Raw genomic sequence first — 24,420 nt, forward strand, 5'->3', positions numbered from 1 at the left:
TATTGAAAAATGTGGACTATAGAACTCAAGCCTGTTCCTATGTAAACCCAAACAAATTCACAAATGTGTAGTTAATACGTTTAATGAAAAGGGGACAGGTGAAACCAAACAGCACCTTGAATGTGGAAATCCAAATAAGAAAACCAAACGTAACACAGAGTGGTCCTGGTCCTTTTGTACAGGTGCTGCGACAGGCAGGGGCACAGCCAAGCCGCTGGAGCAGCCCCATTAGCTGACCCATCCTACCATGGCCTCGGTGGGGTTTGGTGGAAACAGACATCTTGGGGTTCTCAGGGATGCCACACCACACCAGCACCCGCTTGGGGTATGCTGTGCTGAGGCACTTGTGGCAGGCAGACTCAGAGGGAAGACACTTCCTGTGAGAGCACCCTGCCTCCCCTCTGCAGCACTTTTTCTGTCCCTCTTGGTGACCAAGGGACACAGAGAAGCCATACTTCTTTTATTCTGTGCTCATGATCACAACTTTTATACAAAAGTAGGCCCCACCTCTTCTTTGTATCTGCTCTTTATTATTTGTTTTGCTTAACCTAATTCAGCTGACATCATTCTTGGAACTGGTTTCCACCACATTTCTAAAGAATCACTCAAACACAATGAACTAAATACCTACTTTTATTTTTTTTTCTCCAAGCCACACCCTCAACAGCTATAGGAGAGGATTGTGTTTGGGGAGTGACTCTAACTCCAGCCCACTGTAAGCCAGTCCCGGGCCAAGCCATGGTGGGGTACTGCAGCTCTACAAACCCAAACCCTTGGGTTAGCTCTGCAAGGTTGAGTGACACCAAGCCTGGTCTCTGACCCATAAATATTTGGGAAAAGCCAAACTACCCTGGGCATGATCCAATATCGTATTCAAATCCCCTGCAAAGTGCAATCCACAAATGCACTGCATCAATTATGTTAGCAAACCAGAGAGAAGAAAGGCAGCACCTAAATTATACATCAGAGAGAAAGCAGGTTCAATCTAGGGAGGAACAGCCTGTGTTATCAAAGGCTATTCTGTAATTATTCCATACAACGCACTCAAGGATTGTCTGAGAGCAGGCATCAAGAAAACCAGCAGAGAACAAATTACAGATATCAAAAAGGGTCAATTACAAAAGCACATTAAAATCTGGCTTTTAAGTAAGCCTCAAAGATTTTATTATTCCAGCTGATTTGGATGGAGTCCTAAAGACTTTGGCTACCCCTTCAATGTGGAGCAGAGATGGTCTCTGGTTATGTACACATGAGTGCAGGCCCACATTCCAAGTCGAAGTATAAAGAAAGACGGGGGCGTCGGGACAGGGTCCCTGGCATTAACTCAGAGGGGAACATGTAAGCGTCCCCTAAAGAGACTGAGGAGAGTGGACTTCAGTGGAAAGTTCTGGAGAAGAATCCTTTCATTTGATCAGTTCCCACGGCACTGAGAAGCTCACCCACCTCTGCCGAGGGATCCCAGAAACAGTGTTCGATGGGTATGGAGTAGCAGGAGTTCAATGAGAGAGATGTAAGAGACTGTTAGTACTATCAAGACCAGCTGAAGGCAGCTCTCCAAAACCCAGGGTCAAAGAGTTGCTACAGAATGTACGAGACACATGCATCCAATCAATTAAAAACAAAACTAAAACCCAGTACTAAAGAAGCTGAGGCAAGAGGATTGGTCAAGGACAGCCTGGTAGACACAGCAAAACCTTATTGTAAAAAAAATAGCAAATCAACCATTCCGCCTACCAACATCCTTCAGGATGGAATACTGTAGGCAAGGGCAGGACGGTCGGACAGGCTCTCAGGAAGTCTATGTTCAACGGGCACGGCGAGAACGCAGAGCCAGGTGCTAACTGTACAAGGCCTTCTTCAGTCTAAACAAAAAAAATCCATGGAGAGCCGAGCTCTCTGCACGGCTAAAGAAGAGCTGCCTTGGGAACCAGTCACAAACTGTCAACTAATCAATAGAACAGGTGCTACCTATCCAGACCACTCATCCAGGTCACATTTGCAACAGCTGCGACTTTCTTAGACTTTGGGCACACAGGCTCACAGAGGAAGAGCTACACCTGGCTCTTCAAACCACGACTGCTCCTAATCCAGCAACACCAAGCCCATTTAGATAAAGATGGCGCTGGGCTTTCTGTTATGAATCATGACCTAAGATTCCCCCAGTCACAGAGACAGGGATGGGGGAGAGTCAGTGAACCATGTTTGGGGAGAGATCATGATCAAAGGCTTGCTCAAGTCTGAGTTGTGGAAGGTGACTCACTAGGAGGAGAGAATTCAGCAACTGACCTCACTGAAGGTTTTTCAGCTAAAAATCAAAAGTCGATGTCTGCAATCAGGTGAGGCCAGATTGTGAAATAGTCTGTGAGCCGCTAGGTCCCAAATCTTCTATCACACTGATCTTTCTTTCCAACGTCTAACGAAATGCCAGGTTATTATTTGAGACTTAGACAACCAAACAGAATGTTCAGCCCCCGATGGCTACACAAATGGACATGATAAACACAAGATAGCTACAACAGACCCATGCGGGAGACATGGACACGTAATCTGCATCAGATGGATCTTAAGGGAGGATTGTGCTATTGTGGTTATGTAGGAAACTGTCCTAAAAGGAGACACATGCCACAGGGTGGTAACAGGAAACCACTGCCATCTACAAGCTTGTTTCAGATACTTCTGGAAACAATTCACACACACACACACACACACACACACACACACACACACACACACACACACACACACACCCCTACCTCATTTAAAAAATAAACAAATGTTATCTGTTAGCAAACACAGTTGAAAGACTACTGGTATTCATGACGCTGGCCTGACCGTCTTTCTACAGGGTTTAAACCATCTTGTCAGAGGCCAATAGCAGAAATTTAGTAATTTTAATGTTTACTTTTAAAAGCCGGTTAAAATGCCACGTTCCATAAACTAAACTATAGCAGAACCCAAGGGACGTGGGGGTGAGGTTCTTACATACTTTGCACAGAGTGCTGGAGGGCTGTCTCAAACAGAATGGCTTTGATGTCCCCATCCCATGTGGCCTGAGCTACATCTATTTAAAGGACAAGCAATTCCATATGGGTGAGTGCAGGGAGAGTGTGGGGTGCGTAGGCCTGCCTGACTGTGAGCTGGTAGGACAGCTATTGTCGGTGCACCCTCTGCTAGAGGCTTGATAGGGAATACACCTACCAGACCAAGAGCCAGCCAAGGCCAGCCCTGAAAACGCTCCCAATAACTCCTAGACAAGGCTAGCCCTGCAGCCCTGACTCTAGGCTGACACAGTCACGTATAAACCCCGAGTTGCAGGCTTGGAGTTCTTTGCTCCTCACTAATTAGGAAAGGACAGTGCTTAATCAATGTTTCAGAGTTTTATCCCCGGGTTTCCATTAGATTTTAATTATGTTTATTTTTCCTTTCATGAATAAAACACTTCCAGACATTTTCAAAGATACTGAGGACTTGAAAACATCAAGAGGGCTAGAGTGGGCTCCTCGGAAATATCTTGGAATTCATTGTTGTAAATATCTTAATAGAAAACAGATAAAGTGTAGAAACTTCAGGAAGCTAAAAAAGCTGGTCCTGATATACAGTGTCTTTCATATGCAAAATAACCCTAGGTACATGGTGGTGGTGGGGGATTTACCTCACAGCCTACAGCCCTCCCTCATGCTCCACCCAGCCCCCACACAAGCCAGGCTTTGTCCAAAGCAGAAGGACTAGCCAAGAAAGTGGTGTGCCACAAAGCCAGTGCCTGAAAAGGTAAGGAAGGGCTGGGGAGAGACTCCAGGGGTCCTAGTGTCAGAGTCTGACACAGCCAGGCCCAGCTACCTCAGATGAGCAGTTCTGAGAGGATCTACATGAGGGGCTACGCGTCTTTCGGGAAAACCCGCCATCCATGCTGGCTTCTTACCTTCACAAATCCTGTCCAAACGCTGCCGCTTGACTTTGTGCTTATCCACAAGGGCCATTCTTTATCGAACTTTGCAACTCTCTGATTCAAAAGGCAAAGCAGTCCGCTAAGAACTTAGGGGAACTCGCAGGAGTCTGCGTGCATTGCGCCACTATGAACCCTGAAACAAGGAGAAAAGAAGCCTTAACTCTCTGGAGACCTCCAGGACACAGGCCAACAGGTCATTCGTGACTTCCTGTCACTTTCTAAGAGGGGACCTGCTGCTCTGGCATGTGGTGCTTGTTCTCCTCCCAAAGCACGGGTGGAGGCTGCTCCGTTCGAGCCTTAGCAATCTCCTGTTTTCTGCCCTGGATCAGTCAGAAAGCAAGCAGGCACAGAAGGGAACGTTTGCCACGCATCGCTGCAAACAGCAAATGGTAGTGTGTGGGGCCTCTCAGCTATGGACACGAATCTCAGACCAACCTCAATTATTTCAACTCCAAGGCCAGAGACTGAGAGACAGCTGGCTGGATCTGCCATCTATTTCTCTCAACCACAAAAGTTCTGCACAACTAGGAGACAGCCTCACAGACAGCTCTGGAACACTGGGTGGTACCGTGCACACTATGGCTACCTCCACAGAGGCTCTCGAGGCCTGCACTGGGCAGTTCTTAAAGTTGCTTTCTTTCCATGTAGGACTTGCAGGGGCCATGCACCAAAAGAAAACACAACACAGAACAGCACAGCACAATGCGACACAAGCTTCCTGCTAACATGGTGTTAAGAACGGGCCTGCCCGTGCCATGTTCTACAACCTTCCTCAAATGCAGAGGGGGCTGCAGGTGGCTGACCTTGCGTTTAATCCCACATTCCTCAACTGGTAGTTCTGGTTAAGCAGTGGCTGTTAAGCCTTTCCTAAGCACTCTCACGCTGACTCAGGATCAGAGGAGGAAGAGCCTGGTCCGCACATGCTATGATCCAAAGTACCCTGCGCCTCTTTAAGCACCAGCTCACAAACTGCACAGCAGGCTCTACTGACTCTCTCCCTCAGAACTGCAGCCTGTCAATCACTGTGAAGAATAGTGGGGACCCGTTCTCTGGTCTCCTGTTCTTCACTGCAAAACATCACAACACAACGGGTGTTACCTTAAATGTAACGGCAATGCACATGTACACACACACACACACGCACACACGCACAGGGCTGTTCTCAGTTATCAGGCAAATGGTGCAGAGAACGGAAGAGCACAGAAAATTAAGGCTCAAGAGAAATCTTGTGGTGTGAGGGCATCAATTATGCTGAATGCTAGGAGTTACTTTATCAACAGTCCAGGCATGGGTCTGACTGCTAAAAGGTAGGCAAGTTCTTGATAATTAATGGCTAATCTCCCTGCAACGTGGCTGGAAAAGCATCCTGAAGATTTATAGCAATAATTATGTGAATTTGAGGATGGGGAGAGGTGGGAAAAGCACAGTTTCTAACCATATAAATAACGATCATAATCCAAAAGACACCAAACTCTAACACAGGCAACTGCCTAAAGCAAGCCTGTCACCAGTTGTACACACATGGAAAACTCTGGTGTGTGTCAGTGCTGCTGGGCTTTCATGAAGGCCAAGTGTGAACAAGCCCCTAACACCAGGAGAATGGAGACGGATAGAAGAACCAAGACCTACGAAGGTCAGCCACAAATGGACATCAGGAAACCTATCCCTTTTTTCTTTGACTTTGCTGAGGCTGGGGCTCCGATGTCCACACTACGATGCGACACCCCCTAGACCGTGGTGTGGAAACCCAAGCCTCGTTGTCTACCTCATCCAAAGGACAAGCTGATGTCTGAAGGGCCACGGAGATGAAAACCGCCAGAGCTATGATCGGCGGCAGGACTGGCTTGGCGGTCTCCTCCTCCTCCAGTGAGGCAGGATCATTCTTTTTGCTTTCCTTTGAATTTTAATTTGTATAATTAGACGGCTTCTTGAAAAATTGATGAGTAGGATCTTGATCACGCAATCAGAGAGATCAGCCCACAACTCACATGAATGTCTTACTACTTAGACCGTGACTGGTTCCCATGCCTGGCTTTTCTGTGGAGTCCCCAAGTGGTGCCCACCCATCACATCAGCAGCGAATAGACTTCATCTGGAACAGCCAGTATGAGTTTCGCCCTGACTGGGGGCCATGAAGACACATAACTACCACTCCCTCCCACCATATTTCTGCTTTAAAAAAAGGGGGGGGGGTCTTCTTTTCCCTCCCAAGAAGTAAGCTTATTTAGCCACTGCCACTGCACAAATGCCAGGGACAAACGTCATGGAGCTATGCATGGTGGCCCACACTACACCAGCCATACTGGCTCTGGACACCTAGGCATCAATCACAGAGGTGTGATTAGGTTTGCCATGAAAACCGACTTTGCTCTTTAAGTCAGGCCTTACTCTCAAGTCATAAGCTTCCAGCCAAAGGAATTTGTTATCTATTGATATCATTAGTCAAAATGTTCAACAAAATTACGAAAGCACGCAGAAGGAAGGGCAAAAAAGAGGTGATGCTATGGTCGTTCTACCTTTGCTGAAACCAGAATCTTGGTAGTAGGAAAGGCAAGGGTTCCGTCCTGGAGTCTGGGGCCGCTCTGTTATTATGAGGAAGGAAAAACATTCCTTCTATGCCGCACCTTTGACAGACAGAGGGGAGAGAGTGTGCATGAGCCTTTAGGAAGTGCCTTCTCAAGTCTTGGGTTTGGTCTTGCATTTCCTACATCAAAGTCCCAATAGTATTCCTGGCTTAAAGCAGGGAGCGAATGCAGGTAAGGTTCACAATCAAGAGGAAAGTAGGGTCTTTTCATAGAGGGGCCAGCATGAAGCCCAACCTCACAAGAGAGAACCAGAGGAAGGTCAGGCCTAATCCCAACTCAAGAAATAAAGGCACCCTGAAAATTGTAATGGATCAAAGTAAAGAGCAATTTATAGTAGTCTTCCCACACTGAAGGGCTGTTTGACACAGCTTCAGTTACTCTGGGTATATCCAGGTCTGAACAGCATCACATTTAAAGCCCAACATTTCAAATTATACCATGGTTCAGAGGACCACAATAAAATCCTGTGGAACCCTGACCAGATGGGGTTGGAAACACCCAGCCGTCTTGTGTATCCACACTGTATATGCCACCTGACTGTTAGTAACTCAGTTTTGGTTATCCAGTGGATCCTTACAGTGTTGAAATCCATGCTTAATGCTCAAAGAACAAGAATTGGCAACTTGGTTATGCTAAGCAAAGTCAAAAAGCTCCTCCTGTGGGGTGGGAAGGTGAACGTGAACCTGGCGCCCATCAGACTCGTGCACATACAGGAGGAAACCCGCACGTTATACAATGAGATCTGGTATTCTCTACTTATCAGGCATCTACGGCTGGTCTTGAGACACACCAGCCTGGTAGAAGGAAGTAATAATGTAAGCCATGGATTTTTAGATAAGAAAGCTGATCAGGAAGTTATCAGCGGGTGTGGGGCACCGCCTCATGGCAGTGTCGAAGAGATTTGAGAAAAGGACAAAGATGAAGAGCCATTTTAAAGTTGTCCATTTGATATCAAGCATCCAGGACTACAAGGCAAAAGAAACCACGTGTCCCGGTTTGGGTAGATAAGCATTTTCCACCATTGCCACCAATAGCCACCTCTTGGCCAAATCAAACCAGCACGAAATCCCAGAAATCCCAGTCCTCGACAATTGGTTTTTAACCAGAGGGGTTCTCTGTTTTCCCACTCTCGTTCAGGCAAAGACTAGGCGGAGGGGAACTACTGAGCAGGTGTGTATCTTCAACCGTGTGCCTCAAAACAAAATGCTTCCAGAACTCATCCCGCACCACGGTGGCTCCCTTCTTTTAAGGGACTCTACTTATCGCCATGTCAATAAAGAAAGATCGAGTTTTGCAACAGTTTAAAAGGATTATCATTGTAGTTAAGTGGACACACCCCACCGTTAATCACAAACTAGGTGGTGGGGAGACCTAATGCAAACAGAAAAGGGTCCCTATACCCGGGGGTGTGCGGTCACGCTGGGCCCCTCCTTTACAAGGCCTTCTTGTATACATAACCCAGGTGAGGCACAGGGAGGACTTTGGACCTGTCTAGGAAAAGCAAGGACCCCACTGTTATGAGGCCTAACAAAAATACCTGCCCAACTCCTTGTCTGGACCCAGAAAAAAACAAGTCACTGGTATAAGGAAGCCATTCTATGGGCTTCAGGAGCCAAGCACAACCAAGGGGTTCTTATCCGGAGAAGAGAGCTATGGGGGAGCTTTCCGAGAGCCAGGGGACTATGGGCAGACCTCAGGCATGCCTGTGGGGGAGGAACAGCAGACAGCGGGGCTGCTAAACAAAACTACTGTCTGCAAAGAAATTACATATTCATTTCTAAAATGACTCCTATAGACAGACTGTGTGCTCCTGAACCCTCCCAGGTTGGAAGCAGTCCCCCGACATGGACCTCTCACTTGAGTCTCCTGAGCTCCCATAACCTGGAATGATTGATAGCTGTCAGAGAGGACTGTCATTCCCTGAGCCCGTAATGGATTCTGTAAAAGTCCCCGATTCCTTTCTTTTTTCCGGTGTGGGTTAGGGAGTAGGAAGAGAAGACCTCCCCTTCCCCAGAGTTCCCCACTCAGGCCCTTGAGGTACCCTAAAAGAACCCCATCTTGAGATACGCACAAAGTCTCACTCAGACAGGCCAGCCCACCATCCAGTAACAACAGGGAGTTTCTTTTGTCCAGGGAATGCCCTGCAGTCCAATGCTCGGTGATCGGGTCAACCCCTGGTCACTACTCCCGGTTGGTGAGAACCCCATCTTCTATCCCCAAAAGCACAAGTACGTGGAATGCACACACACGGGTAGATCAGTGCTTTAGGCATGGCCTCTTTCCAGTCTGCGCAGCTCCAGAGTACCGAAGAGTGGGAATTTATAAAGGTAACATGTACTTTTATTGCCTGTCCCCAGCCCGAGCACTAAGAGTCTGCACTAGAAAAATAGGATCGCACCTGGTGTGATCACATTGTCTCAACTAGACTAATCCAGATTGTGAAAACAAACTACAGTCAATAATTTAGGCCAGCTTGGGCTGTCCAGCTGTGGGGGTTTCACAGAATCTAGAGGGGTATATGTTGGTGATAGATGGCTAGCCTCTATTAACTTGCATATGGCCCTAGATTTGAACTGCAACATAAGTTAAGAGGGAAAAAAAAGTTACGTGGTTTGTAAATCCAAAGCCACGGACTCACTGTGCCATGGAAATCCACCAGGCCAAAGGTGAACCAGTCAAGGTAGGGAGCCGGGGTGGGGGTGGGGGGGGGTGGGGATTAACTTTAAAAGCACCATTTCCCTGGGATAAGTGAGTGGTGTGGTCCTATTTTGAGCTGGGACTCTTAGCCCATACAAATAAATACATTCCTAGTGTCGAATGCGAGCCTCAAGACTTCTGTATGTTTTTCACTTGCTAAAAGTGATAAACAAGGCACGGGAACTTAGGCAGAAAGACCCTTTCATGTTCCTAATTGGCTGTTTTATTTGGGTCATGTTGAGAATCCAGTGTGCGCCTTCACATTCTACAGAGACTCTCTAGCATTTTCACACATTTTAAAAGCCCTTGTCCTCCAAATATGCCTTGAAGATAAATATTTTAGTTAATAATAGAGGCAGAACAGAGAGGGATAAAAGCAAACAAGCAAATGTCCACTCAAATTAAGAGGCAGAGAAATGATGGCGTGTGCTTAGGCCGCTTAGGCTGAGGAGTCCCTAACTCTTCCCCGCCTGGGTGTGGGGATGTGTGCTCCGTGGCTAGGGAGCCTGTCTGAGTAGTGGGGTGGGATCTGTAATCTCATGGTCTACGGGACAGAATAGCCTGTCCCCGGTGCAAGAGAAATTTCAGAATATTTTCATTTGACCACGTAGAGAATGCTACCACCAAGAGGAAGCGTACGCAATATTGGAAGTCTCACAGAATGTCTGCAGGAGTCACCACGCAGCTGCTGGGTGGGGGTGATGGCCCCAGTACCTCAATGACCACTGTGGGCAGAGACTACAGCCTGTATAGGTGCATTTCCTGGGGTGCAGTGATGTGTCCAAGCACAGGTAGGATGGCCACCAGCAGCCTGGACCTGGGAGTTAGACCACAGTGAGACCCATGAGGCCATGTGTCTTTGAGAACATCCTGGAGATAACAGGGTAGATACAAGAGGCACACTAGATAACATATCGTTATATTTCAATATTATGAACATAAGTCATTATAATAAATAAACAAATACTTGGGCTTATTGTTATTGGACTATTTGCCTATGGAAAAATTACTGATTCCAATGTAACTTTGGATTTAGTTAAAGTGAACATGTATGAAGCCATGATCTGTATCTAAGCAAAGGCAATTTTAGAGGTTAGTTACAAATTACAACAATAAGAAGTCTTTAAAAAGTCTTAAAAATCTTGGTTTTGTTTTAAGCACATCTGACTTTGGTTTGACCACACAGAAGCCCCTGATTATTCTATGGATTGGCAGCCTAATCTGGCAGCGCCCCTGTCCCTTGAGACCTCAGCGGGTTACCCCTTGACATGGTGTGGTCAAAACATGTGACCCATACCTACATCTTAGTCTATACCTGCTTATCACAACGGCAATGGAAAAGTAAGACAAATCCCACCCTCACTCCTGCCTAGGACCAACCTCTGTCTTGCTGGGAGCCAAGATTCGCCCAGGGGAAGCACGGTTCCCAGCAATGAGGCTCTTGATCCAGCAGAGGGCACTGCTCGCCCTGTCTGGACATCCCCAGACTGCAAAGCCTGGATCTCAATGTGGACTCCATAAGAACCCAGAGAAAATACATTCGTTAGATACCCTTGATGGGGAAGGCCTGAGGACTGCACGTCTTAGGGAAGAAGAGAGGCAGAGGACACCTGCCTCCCTTCTAGCTATGAATGCTGAATGGTGGGGTGTGACTGGCGAAGAGAGAACTGTGCTGAACCCTCCCCATTGTCTCACACAGTGAAGACTGAGAGCCAAGATCCCCCTTTCATAAAGCAGGCTAAGAAAAGGTGGCCCAAGAGGCAGTGAGTTTCCCTCCTTACCCACAGTCTGAGGCTCTGACCCACAGAGGAGCACGCACTCTGCCTTAAGGGGTGATTTTCCATTATGTTCGCAATTCTCATTCAAAGATGCGTGAACCGCGGTGATAGATGATGGGAGCAACTTGGCAGTGACAGGATTGAAGACGGAATAAATAGGAGGGTACACTGTTCTGTTAAAGCCCGACAGAGTTTCCATCAGTCTGAAACTTGGGGGGTGGGTGGAGGGTGCACACAATCGAGCAATTGTTCCTTGACCCTAAGGTCCCTTTGTTGTAAGACTTCAGAGTGGATACCCTTCCCCCTACAGCAGACGCTAAGCAGGGGGAGGGAAAGTAAAAAGGATTTCCCATTTAAATGTAATTATATTTTGCTAATTTACTTTGGGGACGAGCGTATGCGACCAGACCTGTGGGAGGCAGGCAAAGAAGAACTTTCGGGAGCTGGGCTCTCTCCTCCTTGGTCCTGGGTTTAAACTCCAGATGTCAAGCTTGGTGGCAAGTACCTTCCGTTTAGTACTAAACTACCTCCAGGCCTGGATCTCCCCATTTTACATAGGGAGGGGCTAAGGCCAGTAGAGCCGCCATCTGACTAACCCACCAGCTTTTCCAGTCGGAAGCCACAGAATGATGCAGGAAAGGAGTGTGCTCCAACCTAGTGATGTTACAGGACGGATACTCTGCCCCACCTAATACACTCCACAGCTGACCATTACTTCAAAGACAGCTACTGTGGAGCAGGATGCCACTTAGAACACACATCTGTTTCTTGATTATGATACGGAATACCTAAGTTTTTAGAAGGAAATGCTCCAAAATATGGGAGATGGCCAAATGGGTCTCAAGGAGCCCCCAATTCCATCTCCACACAGCCTCCAAAGGAAAACTTCCGTCTCCTTTGCCATGACCAAAGTACCTGGTGGCCAAAGAGAGGCTAACAAGGACCATCACGGAGGTCCCTGCAACAACTTGCAATTGTCCTGCCTCGGCCTCCTGCTGGAATGGCAGTTCTGTTGCAGCTGTCTTCAGAAAGGTCACAGCGTCCACTGAGTCTACTGAAGATTTTTCTCTGCTCTTCCATTATTCTAAAGGGACGGTAAGAGAAAGACCTAATCTTCACTGCTCACCTATCTGCCTGGTGGCTATGTCACTCCAATGAAGACACCCACCTCCTCCAGTCACCATCAACATCCCAGGCGTGTTAGAGGGTAGAGAGACTCCTTCCTCTCTCACCTCGAACACTTGGCTCTGGGGTTGGCCTGGGGACCCGGATACAGTGGGAAAATCTCAAGTTTTAGGAGGAGGAACAATCAAATGGGAAGCAGGCACACAGCCCTGCTTCTGGGAAGCAGGGGATTGGCCCAAGGCTGAGCTCATGCCAGCAGAGGACCTGCTTCCTCCTGGGGAAGCTCGCTGAGGCTCCAGGGACAAGGACTTACTCATCTATCCACGTTTGGACAGACCCAGAAGTCCACACATCTTAGCTTAATGACCAAATCCTCCCGCGCCTGGGGCAGAACCTAATTTTCCTATAAGTTGCAAAGCAAAACAAAATCCAAAACCAAAAAACACCGGAACCTGAGCTCCTAGGGTAGGGAGATGGCTCAGGAGTTAAGAGCACTGGCTGCTGTTATAGAGGAAAAGGGTCCAGCTCCCAGTACTCGCATGGTAGCCCACAGCCTCTGTGACTCCAATTCTACAGGTACCAGGCATGTATGTTGCATACATACATCATACATGCATGGCTGTGTACACATAAACGTATGAAATAATAGTAATAATACATCTTTTTTTTTTCTTGTGACTAGACCACTGAGAGTTCGGTGGGATGGTGACTTTTGCACAGCAAAGCCCTGCTTTTCAAATTATTTACAAACAAAACTATTATGAAGAATATCGAGATCCCTTGAGGACCCCCCCACAGCCTGGCATCCGCATCCTTTCGTGATATCTGCTCATAACAAGCAGAATCAGGTTGGCATATCACTTCAGACATCAAATGAAAGACAACTGTGGCTTCTACCGTGGCCTTGCTCTTACTGTCACTCTGGGGAGGGTCAACAGCAGCCACCTTTTAAAATGTCCCACGGAGAGGCTTGAGCAATCGAGCATCGGTCAATACCCAAACTGCAATACCATGGGTCTCTGTGGCACAACACCCTAGCCACGGGCACCCAGTGAAGCAGGGCAGATGGTGATCCCAGGAAATGAAGATGACCAGGCTTTGTGGTTTAAATCTCTACATTCTGAGGTAATTTGTCACCCAGCAAGAGATAAGTAACAGAACCTTTTATGCAAACCCATCAAACTTACTATGGTCACTGATAGAGTGCAGTTCACCAGAAGAGACAAAGCCATGGACCCATTTGTAATGTACGACACCCAGCTCCACGCACCCACGGGCTGGAGAACACTAACAAACGTGTAAATCCCAGCAGCCTGTGCTAACGTTAGGTCTGTGATATACCCACTCTGGGAGCTCCTGGGGTAAACTCTATTCTGCTCACATCGGCAATGCCAGGCAGCCCCAAGAGTGGAGCGTCTGTTGCTATTTTCACTTACCTTAGACACTTAAAATAAATTCCAGGGCTACACAGTTAACTAAGGCACCCTGGGGTCTCCACACTTACTCATGCGCACCCATAAATCTGGGGGACATTAGAAACATCTATCAGGGCCTGGGCCCCACATTAAGAATGCATCTCCCAGGCCACCCTCTGCAGGATAATTCGCTGGGTAAACAGGCCCTCAGGCTGAACAACACCTATTAGCAAATGTGAGCTCCAAGAGTCAGAAGATACAGGTAAGCCCCTCAAGGCAGTCCCTAAGTCTGCAGTCCCAAATGTAGCTGGCTCTTACGATGAGATACCATTAAGTGTGAGCTTAGAGATACTGAAAACCTCACTTGAAATTCAGGAGAACACAGAAGCTGCAAGGCCAGTTGTGGCCACATGTGCAAAAGCTATGTGTGTCCAGCATAACGCAATCAAGGGCCTCAAGGCCTGTGTGGTCTCCATGACTTCTTGGAAGTAATGGCATCCCTGAAGCCTACTCCCTCCTACAAGTCACCGAACCCAACAGCTGGTTACCTTCAAATATCCAAACTTTATACGGCTGGCTTACCCAGTGCCATGCTGTCTTCTGACCCTACCTCTCCCAAGAACAGCTCAGCTGCGAAAGCCTGGAAGCAATGGAGGGAGTGAAGATCCAGCCGAGGGGACCAGGCTGAAAACACAACACCCTGTGGCCTAGGGCCACTCAAAGGCCATGACCTCTAGAACCCACAGGACTGGTTTGAAAAGGCATTGACAGAAAGATGAGGGCCGGGGGGACACAGACCTGATGTGAGCAGGAGCTCTCTCTGAAAGACAAGATTTCGGGATACGGGGAAAACTCCCAGGCAAGCACTGTTTTTAAAACTCAGTGTGTGGAGACACTTCCAAGTGGGTCTGGGTGTTCAGTCACACATGTGTAACAGCAGCCCATCGGACTCCGTGCAGATGAACCGGACACCTAAGACCACCCAGCACAACGATTACCTTCCAGTTAGTTCTCTAGATGAGGCCCCCAAATTTCAGATGTGTGCAAAGCATAGGCATCCAAACCCTACCCTAGAGTTCTACGAGTAGGCTACTGATTCAAGTAAGGGCAAGGAGCAGGAAGGGAGGGGGCAGTACCTGCTATATGCTGAAGGCTTATTCCGTATTTTACAGAAAGGCTAAGAACCAGCTCTTCTCAAGTTCTGACAGTAGCCTAGTGCTAGCCAAACCTCCCCGTGTGCTCAGACCTCTAAGTTGGTCACTCTCAGAACCTGCAGGAACCGAGGGATGGACCACTAGGGTCCCAGATCTTGGACCACACCCTCACACAAAGAGTTCTGGGAGGTTTTCTCCTGGCCCATATTATAATCTGTGTTTGTCATTCTGCATTCTATCCCACTGTGGAAAATATCCCTCTATTCAGTTTTGGGGCATGGAATGCTATGGGACATGGGTCAGACCCCAAGCTCCACACAAGACCCAGCAGGGCAGAAGCCAGGCTGCTAACTCAGATGGCAGGGCAATAAGAGGGAACTCAGGAAGGGTTAAATGGGTTTTAAGAACAAAATGGATGAAAATGGCTTCAATACAATTTGATGAGGTCAGCGAGTATGGAGGCCTAATGACGGTTGTAAGAAAAAACATCTGGCGGTGTCAAAAGGTCGGCAGGAAGTGAGTGGGGCTTATATGACTCTGATTGGCTGGACTGATACTCCTGGAAAGAGACACACATGGCTTAACTTAGCCCTAGAGGGCTGACAAAACCCCTTTCAATTGTCCTCTGACCAGCCCCGCCTCTGGGGTCCCCTGTCTGGGATCCTGACAGGCAAACAGTCTTTGTTCACCCACAGAGGGTCACGGGGTCTAAAGCCCTCTGAAGCAGTAGTTCTTTGGGGTGTGGCAAATGGCAGGTGTGCCCTCCCTCCTGGGCCCCAGAATCTCTAGCTTCATTTTGTCCTAGAACATGGTTGGGTCACTCCACTAGTACATGCTTCAATAAATCCATCCCCATGAAAACCAAAACAAGAGCTTCCTTTGGAATAACAGGAAGTGCTGGTACACAGCATGGCTTAAAATAGGGCTCATTTCATCTGCTGACAAAGCCTCAGAGCCAGCTCACCTCTCAGGGCTCTTGCAAGAACCCAGGCTGTCCCCCGTGATCCCCTCCCCGCCCAGGGACTCAGGGGGCCTGGTCTTTGTTAAGATCAACCCCAGCCCATCTTGCTTCCTGTTCATAAGCCCCAAAAGGGCCTCATGGGAAGCCAGACCAGCCCTGCAGCAGGGATCAGGTCTGGTGCTTTCCATAAACTGTGAGGCTTGCTTGCCTCCTTCCCGTCACATTCAGCGAGACCCACAGGCCTTTGGAATCAGTGACTATTCTCTCTGGATTCTTAAGATTTTACATAAGCCCAAGCTGAGAAAGAAATAGGTCTGCGTAGACATAACCAGAACACAGTGGGGCAGAGCTTGGTGCATCTGAAAGGCTGGGCTGGACGAAGACAGGAATGACTTCTATTTAAGGGATACAGGCACTAAGAACCCTCAAGGAAAAACTCAGATCCTTCCACTGACGGCTTGAATGCCACCTAACATGACTGGACCCTGCAAGATGCTTCTCTGCAGCACAACCACTAATCCTCTCTTCTGCATTTCTCTCTTTCCTTTAATTTTTGAGGAAGGGTGAGGAGGACAGGGTCTCAGGTCTCAAGCCATTTGCTAAGCATGACCTCGAATTCCTATCTTCCTGAGCACTGGGATTACAGGCTTACACTTCATTTTATGCAGCACTGAGATCAAACTCAGGGCTTAGTAGACGCAAGGCAAGCAAGCATTCTACCAACTGAACTACAGTGCCAGCCCACAGATGGCAAATCCTGTCAGTGATGTGTAACCAAGGCACGCATATCAACCGCATCACCAAAGTCACTGCTCAAAGTTCAGATGGATTCTAAGTTTCTTTACCATTAGGAAAGGAAAGATATAGGCTGGAGAGATGGCTCAGTGTTCAAGAGCAGTGGCTGCTCTTTCAAAGGACCTAGGTTTGTTCCCAGCAACCACATCGTGGTTCACTACCACCTGTAATTCTAGTTCCAAGAGTTTCATTACTCTTTTCTGGCCTCTGAGGGTACTGTATGATACTGACATACATACATACATACATACATACATACATACATACATACATACATGCAGACAAAACACTCGGATACATAAAATAAAAATAAACTGTAAAAAGAAAAGAGATTTTGTATAGAGGTTCACAGTGTCACCTATCTGAGGATAAGACATGTATACTTTTTTTTCCAGCCTTTGAGTCATAAAAAAATAATAATAATGAGATGGTTAGCTGATGGATAAAGGCAGACATACAGACAGACAAATATATGCAAGTACAGAGCCACATGCTGGCTGATACAGGAAGATAACTATAGAAAGCTACATAAAAGATAACATATAATTTCATATCAGGCAAGTGGAAAATTGTCTCTAGAAATGGAGAGAGAGAGAGAGAGAGAGAGAGAGAGAGAGAGAGAGAGAGAGAGAGAACATGAGAATGAACAGGCTGTAGGAGTCTAAGCCAGAGCATTCAGAGGAAATTTGCTTGGATCCAAGAAATGCCTGCACCTACTCAGATGATTCACACTACTGGACCCACTGGAAAGAGCTGAACCAGATGCCACCACGCCTTTCCCTACTCGACAGTCCAAACCAGGGTTTTTTTTGTTTGTTTGTTTTTTGTTTTGTTTTTTTTTTTCCCGGAGCTGGGGACCGAACCCAGGGCCTTGCGCTTGCTAGGCAAGCACTCTACCACTGAGCTAAATCCCCAACCCCCCAAACCAGGGTTTTATCTTTGACCTTGACCTATGCGAGCTGAAGAAACGAGGTGGCAGCTCTCAGGTATATTGCCAGCATTTGACTCCGCTTGCTGTGGGGGCAAAAAAAAAAAAAAAAAAGTGCATTTGGAAGATTGTGTAGGGTTTGGCTTTGCTGATCTTTTCATCAAGACAGAAAACAGGCTCATTTTTGGGACAGTTCACTATCGAGTTCAGCAAACCTCAACACAAGGCCTGCTGCCCTTACCCTGGGATCATCTCTCCCAGGGAGAGATCCAAGATGGCAGGCCTCTTCTTTGGAACTTGTGAGGTGGGCGGATGTGTTCTCTGACTGAACACTATGGAGACTGGATGTATGTAGTTGTGCATTGGACCCACACAAACACTCCATGTGGCACTTATTTTAAGGCACCGCCAGCTATTTTTACCCTCCCCAGAAACACTGGGAAGGGAGTCCACATAGGAAAACAAAGGCTGCAAAGCCTCTTGAGTTACTCTGTTCCACACTTCTACTGAATCACCTCGGAGCACACACTATCTGCTCCTCTGTCTCAGGGACAAATCGCAGAAACAAGTCGCAGGGAATTGAAATAAAAGACAAGTCAGAGTCAAAAGAAGCTTTTTAAATGAAAACATCATTTCTCCCGGTCAGCCATGATACTCCACCGGCAGTGTTTGGTGCTGAGCATGACGCAGCAAACAGGATGCTACTGGACGGGGCGCCTATGCTTCATCTATGGTTACGTGCAGGATACTCCTATTGGGGAGATGGTGGACCATGTGGGCAGACCATGACCAGGAGGAGACAGGAAGCTGTAAGGAGGGGTCTTAGAGGAGTACATTAGTTTTATAGTGTCATATAAACCAAACTAACCCACTTTCCCACAGGAGACATAAAGCTTGGTCCAGGACTATCTACCCGAGGAAAGGGGAGGGAAGAAGGGCACGTAGTGTGACATCTGTGTATGATTTATGCTGTTCTGGAATCTTCTAGCTGGCCCAGGAGGTATGCCTGAGGGCACCTCACAGCCAGCCCCTATTAGACCCTGGCCCTGCAATGCTGGCCTCTTACTGGATTCCTGCAGAGGCAAACAGCCCTGGTATGTATCATTTTATTTGTACTCAAAACATCCTTCCTGGAGTCGATCCAACACACTGAGCACACTGTTCTCAACTAAGGCTTTGCCAGTATCTGGGAATGTGTTGGGGCTCAGCAGCTCACTGTAGCAAACATCTTCTCCTCAGCTGTTTAAAACAACAAGGCTGGTGGCCCCTGAGTGGAACTGCCCCCTCTGGTGGAACAGCTGGCAACCGGCTAAGCTCAAGGGCATTCCTGAGGCAGTGTGGTTCTCACCCCTAGCTCATTTAATTGCCACTCTGCCCCTCACCCCTGTGAGTAGCCTGTGGGTAGCAGGTGTGGTGATAAGAACATTCCAGAGCCCATCGAGCCCTGGGCATCTCAAATGTACTCACCTGCTCTCCAGAGGTTTAAGAAATGGGTGTTGTTACCCTATTCAAAACTGTAGGACGTGGTCAGGTAAATCGTCTAGGGATTGAGGTGAGGGTGGGGACCCCGAACCTCGGAGGACCCTGAACCCTATCTAGGGTTAACAGGACCCATACTCTCAAAGGTTTCACTTCATTTATTTTAAATGAGAAGACGAAGGGCCTCACACCACTGCGGAGGCGAAAGAGAGTAAGCCTGAAGCTGGGCTTGGAGGGAAGTTGGTACATAGGAGGCAGCTGAAGCCTGGATTCTCTATCCCGAGTTCTAGACAGCTAGAAAGAGGAGTGACCTGAACTGAGAGTTACTCGGGAACTCTTAGAAGTCAGACTGTGTACTTAACCAAAGGAGCCTGTCTTTGTTCTTTAGTAACTCATAATGCAAAACAGCGCCGTTAGGAGACTACGGGTAAGATTTGGACAGGAGTCTGTGACACAGACCAGGCCCTTACTTCCATAAACAATGCTTTCACAAACAACAAAAACACCTGCCCATCTATGGGCTGGGTAGATAGATCTGTTGTTAAAGTTCGAGCCTTGTAAGCACGAGGACCACACTTAGATTCCCAGAAGAGCCAGGAGTGGTGGCATGCCCTTGCAATCTCAGGAAAACCTGTGGATTCCTGGGTCAGCCAGCCAACCAGCCTAGCCTGCTTGGTAAGTTCCAGGCCAATGAGAGAGAGACCTTATCTCAAAGGGGGAAGAGGTGTGCCCTAGGGGTGGTGCTTCAGAACAAAACCTGAAAGGGTGTCCTCTTGGCTCAACATATACTCATGAACTAACATGAATGAACAAACCAAATAGAACACACACACACACACACACACACACACACACACACACACACACACACACACACACCCCTCCCTCTCAAATAAAACCTGTGAAATGGGGAAGGTGCCATTATTTTTTTTGAAACTGTTAAGAAGACCCTGGGAACAGACACAACTCTTCATACAGTAGAGTTTCTAGTGGAGACCACTAGAGCACTTACCTCTGGTGCAGTGCGAGCCCAGGGAAAGGGCTCACTAAGCGCCAGCTCTCCGGTTGGGCCTCTGGGAAGCTGGCTGAGTTCAGGCCACTTTTTTTTTTTTTTTGGACCAGGCCCTTGCAGAGTCACTCCCAGCCAAGACACTCAGGCCCTCCGGCAGAGCCCTGGGGAGCAGTGCTCAGCCCTGAACAGCTGCCCTGACAGACCTTAGCTGCCACACCCCCAGCAAGAAAGACCCACAAGCTACCATAGCCACATGGTCACCCTCTACAGAAAGGTTGCTGGAAAGCTAATTAAAGTTATTCTGGGCACATCTTGAAGAAATCTGGACTGTGTTTATCTGCAAGCTACATCTGTAAACACACCACAAGGCCCTCCGCATCCCAAAGGCATTCATTCACTGCCTCTGCCCTTACCAGGGTTAGAAACCAATGAACCATACTAGGCCACCTATGAGGCCACCTTAACACAGCAATCCACATGACATTACTTACACCAAACATCCCTTACACAGAATTTCCTAGTTCTTCTCAATAAGCACAAAGACAAACTTCTCATCCTTTGGCTTCTGTTGCGTAGAAGAAAATTAACTGCCACGTTAGACTGCTGATTCCTATCAAGTGAAGCTCTACGATTTATCAATTCACGGAGAGCGCAAATTCAACAGGGGTTTGGCTGCATCGCCTGAAATATTGTGGTGTTTTCTGTGGGTGACAGTTTTAAGAGGAATGTAAAGTTTTGTGAATTAATTCAGATAGAACAAACTTCCAACGTAAACGAAGATATTAGGTGGCAAGGGCTTCCCACGTGTGCTTGTTACAGGATGCTAGACTCCTGTCAGAGCCTTATCTGACAAACCCAAGGGTGGGGGACTCATTTCCGATTATCACAGGCCACTCCCCAGGCGGCTGCATCACCTGCATACGGATGCTAAGGTGACCCAATTCCCCAGCCCCTAACTGTATAGTTCATGGCTTCCTTTGTATAGAAATCCAGTTTCTTAAAATGCATAGGAAGTAAACCTCTGCCAATAGCTTGTCTTATTTTCTGAAAGGGTCATGAACTTGTAAACACCTCACACAGTTCAAGACATCTGAGCAGGGAGGACCTCAAGAGAGGACCAAATGACAGGTACACAAGAGAGAGAAGGGGCAGGTGGCACCCTGCTCTCCAAGGACAGAGTGTCCTCTCTATTTGACTAGATACACCTCATTTTGTGGGCTATTTCTGTTTACCTGGTCTCTGCCCCATGGTTCTTAAGGTGCCAGTGGGCCATTCTGCAGGGCGCTCTTCTCACATGAACAAGACCAAACACGAGCACGGGTATTTCATTCTCTCTTTCCAGCTATGGTGAAAGACTAGGAGTTAGACTCCTGGTAGGCAAGAGATAGGAAGTTCTGCCATGTCTAAGGTCATACAGGTGACAAATCTCCAGGAAGGCTAGCTTCTTCCTCAACTTCCTGACTTCACACCAAAGCCTGGTGACCTTTGCTCCCACCTGCTGGCCTCCAGGTAAGGGACTGGTTCAGCAAGTCAGAGGCTGGATCGGTGGGTGTCTACACAAGCAACCACTCTCTGTGTCTTCAGACTGGGCAACCCTAGATGTGGGGAGGAAAACTGCTAGGCTCTAACGCCCCAGCCCTCAAGAAGAGACTGGGGTCCCCTCTTGGCTTCATAGAGGGTCTCTTTCTCTGTGTGTTTCCTTGTCCCCAAACGTCTTTCTTCAACCGTTGGTTCTGTCTACAGTGTTTGAGATCGCTCTGCTGCTACCTGCTACGTTTGGATTCATTCTTTAACTGGCAGAGAAAACGGACCTGATCCAGACACTGTATCACTTGGAACAGAACGGTTCCCAATCTCCCAATTCAGCAATGCAAGCCCTCTGTCCTCGAGAAGAAAGCAAAGGGTTCCAACTAAAGGTAGGCCGGTTGCTAAGTCCAACAGCGAAGAATCACGAGAGGATGGTGTGACGGGTGCCATGCCTGCTTTTGAGCCTGCGCACGAGCTCAGAGCTGCGTTAGGACTGGGTTAGTAGGAAGTAGGCACCCATGCATGACACAGTCTGTAAGTAGAAGGTCAGAGGAAAACCATGGGAGTTGTTTCTCTCCATCCTTCACGTAGGTTTGGGGACTGAACTCACGATCTTCAGACTTGGTGGCAAGCACCTTTACCCACTGAGCTACCTAATCACCCTCTTGTTAATTAGAATTTTTACTACATTTACTTATGGGGTGAATGTGTATACACCCACATGGAGGTCACTTGCCAAAGTCGGTTTTCTACCATGTGCCACGAGGCCTCTAGGAATCAAACCCATCCCCTTTACCCACAGAGCTGTCTCGCTAGCCCCCCAGGATCTTGTGATCCTGTTACGTAGAGTGGGAACAACTCAACTTGAGTTTCCCTGTGGTCACAGGCCACTAACCGCATTTTGATTTTTCCCATCTCTAGCTACTCCAATTTGTCCCTTTGTCAACCCTCTGCCCACAGAAGGTGGGAGGTAGGGTTCTGCCTAGGGCCATAGGAAGCAGGATGAGCCCTTTCTGGTTTGGTTGCTTACCTCAAAGACGGTTTTGTTCTTTTCTTCTTTCTTGGTGAAGTTTTACATTTTAACATTTCAGTTTCCCAAGGTTCTCCACCCCACTGGCTTTACTACCTAATGAGCAGAGACTTTTCTGGAATGATTATCTGAAGTGCACCTGCAGCTAACCTACAACTGCTCTGCATAGAACAAAACGTGCCCAGGAGAACTGCAGTTTGGTGATGAAATGCTCGCTTCTAGGAAACACACTCTGCTCTCCCCACGGCCCCCACAGGATCCTCTGTGGGTCAGGCGGCTGCTTCAGAAGCGCTCTGGTAGCATCCCTGAGACCTGTCCTTGCTGGGGAGGTGAATTCCTCGCTAGAACCCAAGGGAAGCTGTGAGGCCCATCCAATAAGGGCCTGTTTACACTGTGATAACTCAGTGTTACATCCTCATGATTTGTGTGCACTCCTGGATATGTGATAGGGTTTTTAAATGCTGCAAAGAATCCAGGGGAAAAGTCAACATTGTGATGTCCCCACCTGGTTGCTTAGTCCCTTCCTCTCAGAGGAGGGGCAATTTTGGCTGAATGGGGCAGGTTCCCAGGGGCATTGTTCCCATTGGCATGGGTTTTGCAATGGGAAACTCAGACGAAGTGAAGAGTAGAGACTGAACCATCAATCTCTAATGCCACATGCAGGGCCAAACTACTGGAGAAGGAAGACATTCATCCCTAGGCTCTAGTTGGAGGGCTGCCAGAATTTGCCAAGTCCTCACTTCAGCTCCCTCCTCTACTGAGCAGCGTCTATACTCACACTCCCAATGCCAACTTCAAAGAGTAAGACTTTGTAGGAAGAGGATCCTCCCACACTGGGCATCGGGACCAACTGAAGTTCGGACTTTTGTATTCCAGTGGTACCATCGTGCATGTGGAGCCATGGGATGAATAGCAGAGATAGAGAGAGACTGGAAAGATGGCTGGGCAGTGCCGGCGCCATCTAGGCAGCATCTTTGCAGTGAAAAGATTGTGGGGGAAAACAATGGCTGCACATCTGACAGGTGACACTGTGCTCTGGCCATGTGATGCTGGGTACATCACCTCAACATTTATTTGGAAATCCTGAGCTGTAACAAGAACTACTTCATCAAGATTTCTAACTGTGGCCCAAAAAAGAGACTAGACTAGCGCTCAACAAATGCCTTGAGGTGAACTTGAGAGAACCCAGGACAGGCTGGCTCACTCCTCCCTATCTGCTCCCATAAGTCTTCCCTGGTGACTGTGGAAAGGACTGGTCATTGGCTTTGCCTCCAAGTTTCCAAAGCTCAGACTGACCACGAGGCTTCTACGCAAGGAGCGCGCTCCTTTCAATGACACCACCGCCTCTCCGAGAATGCCTGCTACAAGGGCAATGTGGAACCGACTGGCCAAGTTCTGAGTTTTATTCTCATAGGAAACCTCACACTATTGTCCAGGCTAATCATGAGACATCAGACAAATTACAGGACAACCCAGACTGCCCAAAGCCCAGACTTCAGTGAATAAATGCTCACAGAAGCAGCGCACCACTGGGGAAATCTACTTGTTGGGAAACTGGGTGGGGAGAGATAAAAATCACTCACTGTGCCACTGTGAGCTTTTTTATAATCCCCAAACCATTCAAATCTTGCCATCTAGCTCAGGCTGCCCAGGTCTCTAGCTCAGGCTGCCAAGGTCTCTTCAGCAAGCTTGAAGGGAAGGCCCTGACTGTTCCCTTCTGCTGGACCCAACATGAAACACCAAGGGGCACCTGTTTCATCACCAAGCCTGACTCTAGACCCCTGCGGTCACCCCACAAGGGTCAACCCCTAAGTACTTGCTACCTGTCAGAAAGGAGTCCAATGTGCACAGCCTAGGAAACCATCTCCCCAGGCGGGGCTTTCATCTGGCCACTTTAAAGAGGGCCACTTCTTCCCAAAGCACCATCCTACGGTGGCAAGCAGTGTTAGATGGGTGTCCGCCACCCCATACGACCGGATGGTCCTCAC

At 48.0% G+C, this 24,420-nt stretch overlaps 1 protein-coding gene across 13 annotated transcripts in view; it reads right to left on the minus strand.

Moving 5' to 3' along the window:
- The window catches only part of Ctbp2 (C-terminal binding protein 2), a 140,267-nt gene that overhangs the window by 39,156 nt on the left and 76,691 nt on the right, over positions 1–24,420 (minus strand). For 6 of the 13 annotated variants that reach the window (XM_063275168.1, XM_039092148.2, XM_039092159.2 and 3 more), the window contains one exon: positions 3,920–4,079. The exons of 3 other annotated variants lie outside the window; for them this stretch is intronic. In XM_063275168.1, coding sequence (XP_063131238.1) covers positions 3,920–3,977 — 58 coding nt within the window. In that variant the 5' untranslated portion in view covers positions 3,978–4,079. Of the gene's footprint in view, positions 1–3,919; positions 4,080–6,462; positions 6,571–24,420 lie in introns of all 13 variants that reach the window. 4 more of the 13 variants (XM_063275150.1, XM_039092153.2, XM_039092165.2 and 1 more) reach the window with 1 other exon arrangement.

Source organism: Rattus norvegicus, chromosome 1 (assembly GCF_036323735.1).
Source record: "Rattus norvegicus strain BN/NHsdMcwi chromosome 1, GRCr8, whole genome shotgun sequence".
Classification (NCBI taxonomy): Eukaryota; Metazoa; Chordata; class Mammalia; order Rodentia; family Muridae; genus Rattus; species Rattus norvegicus.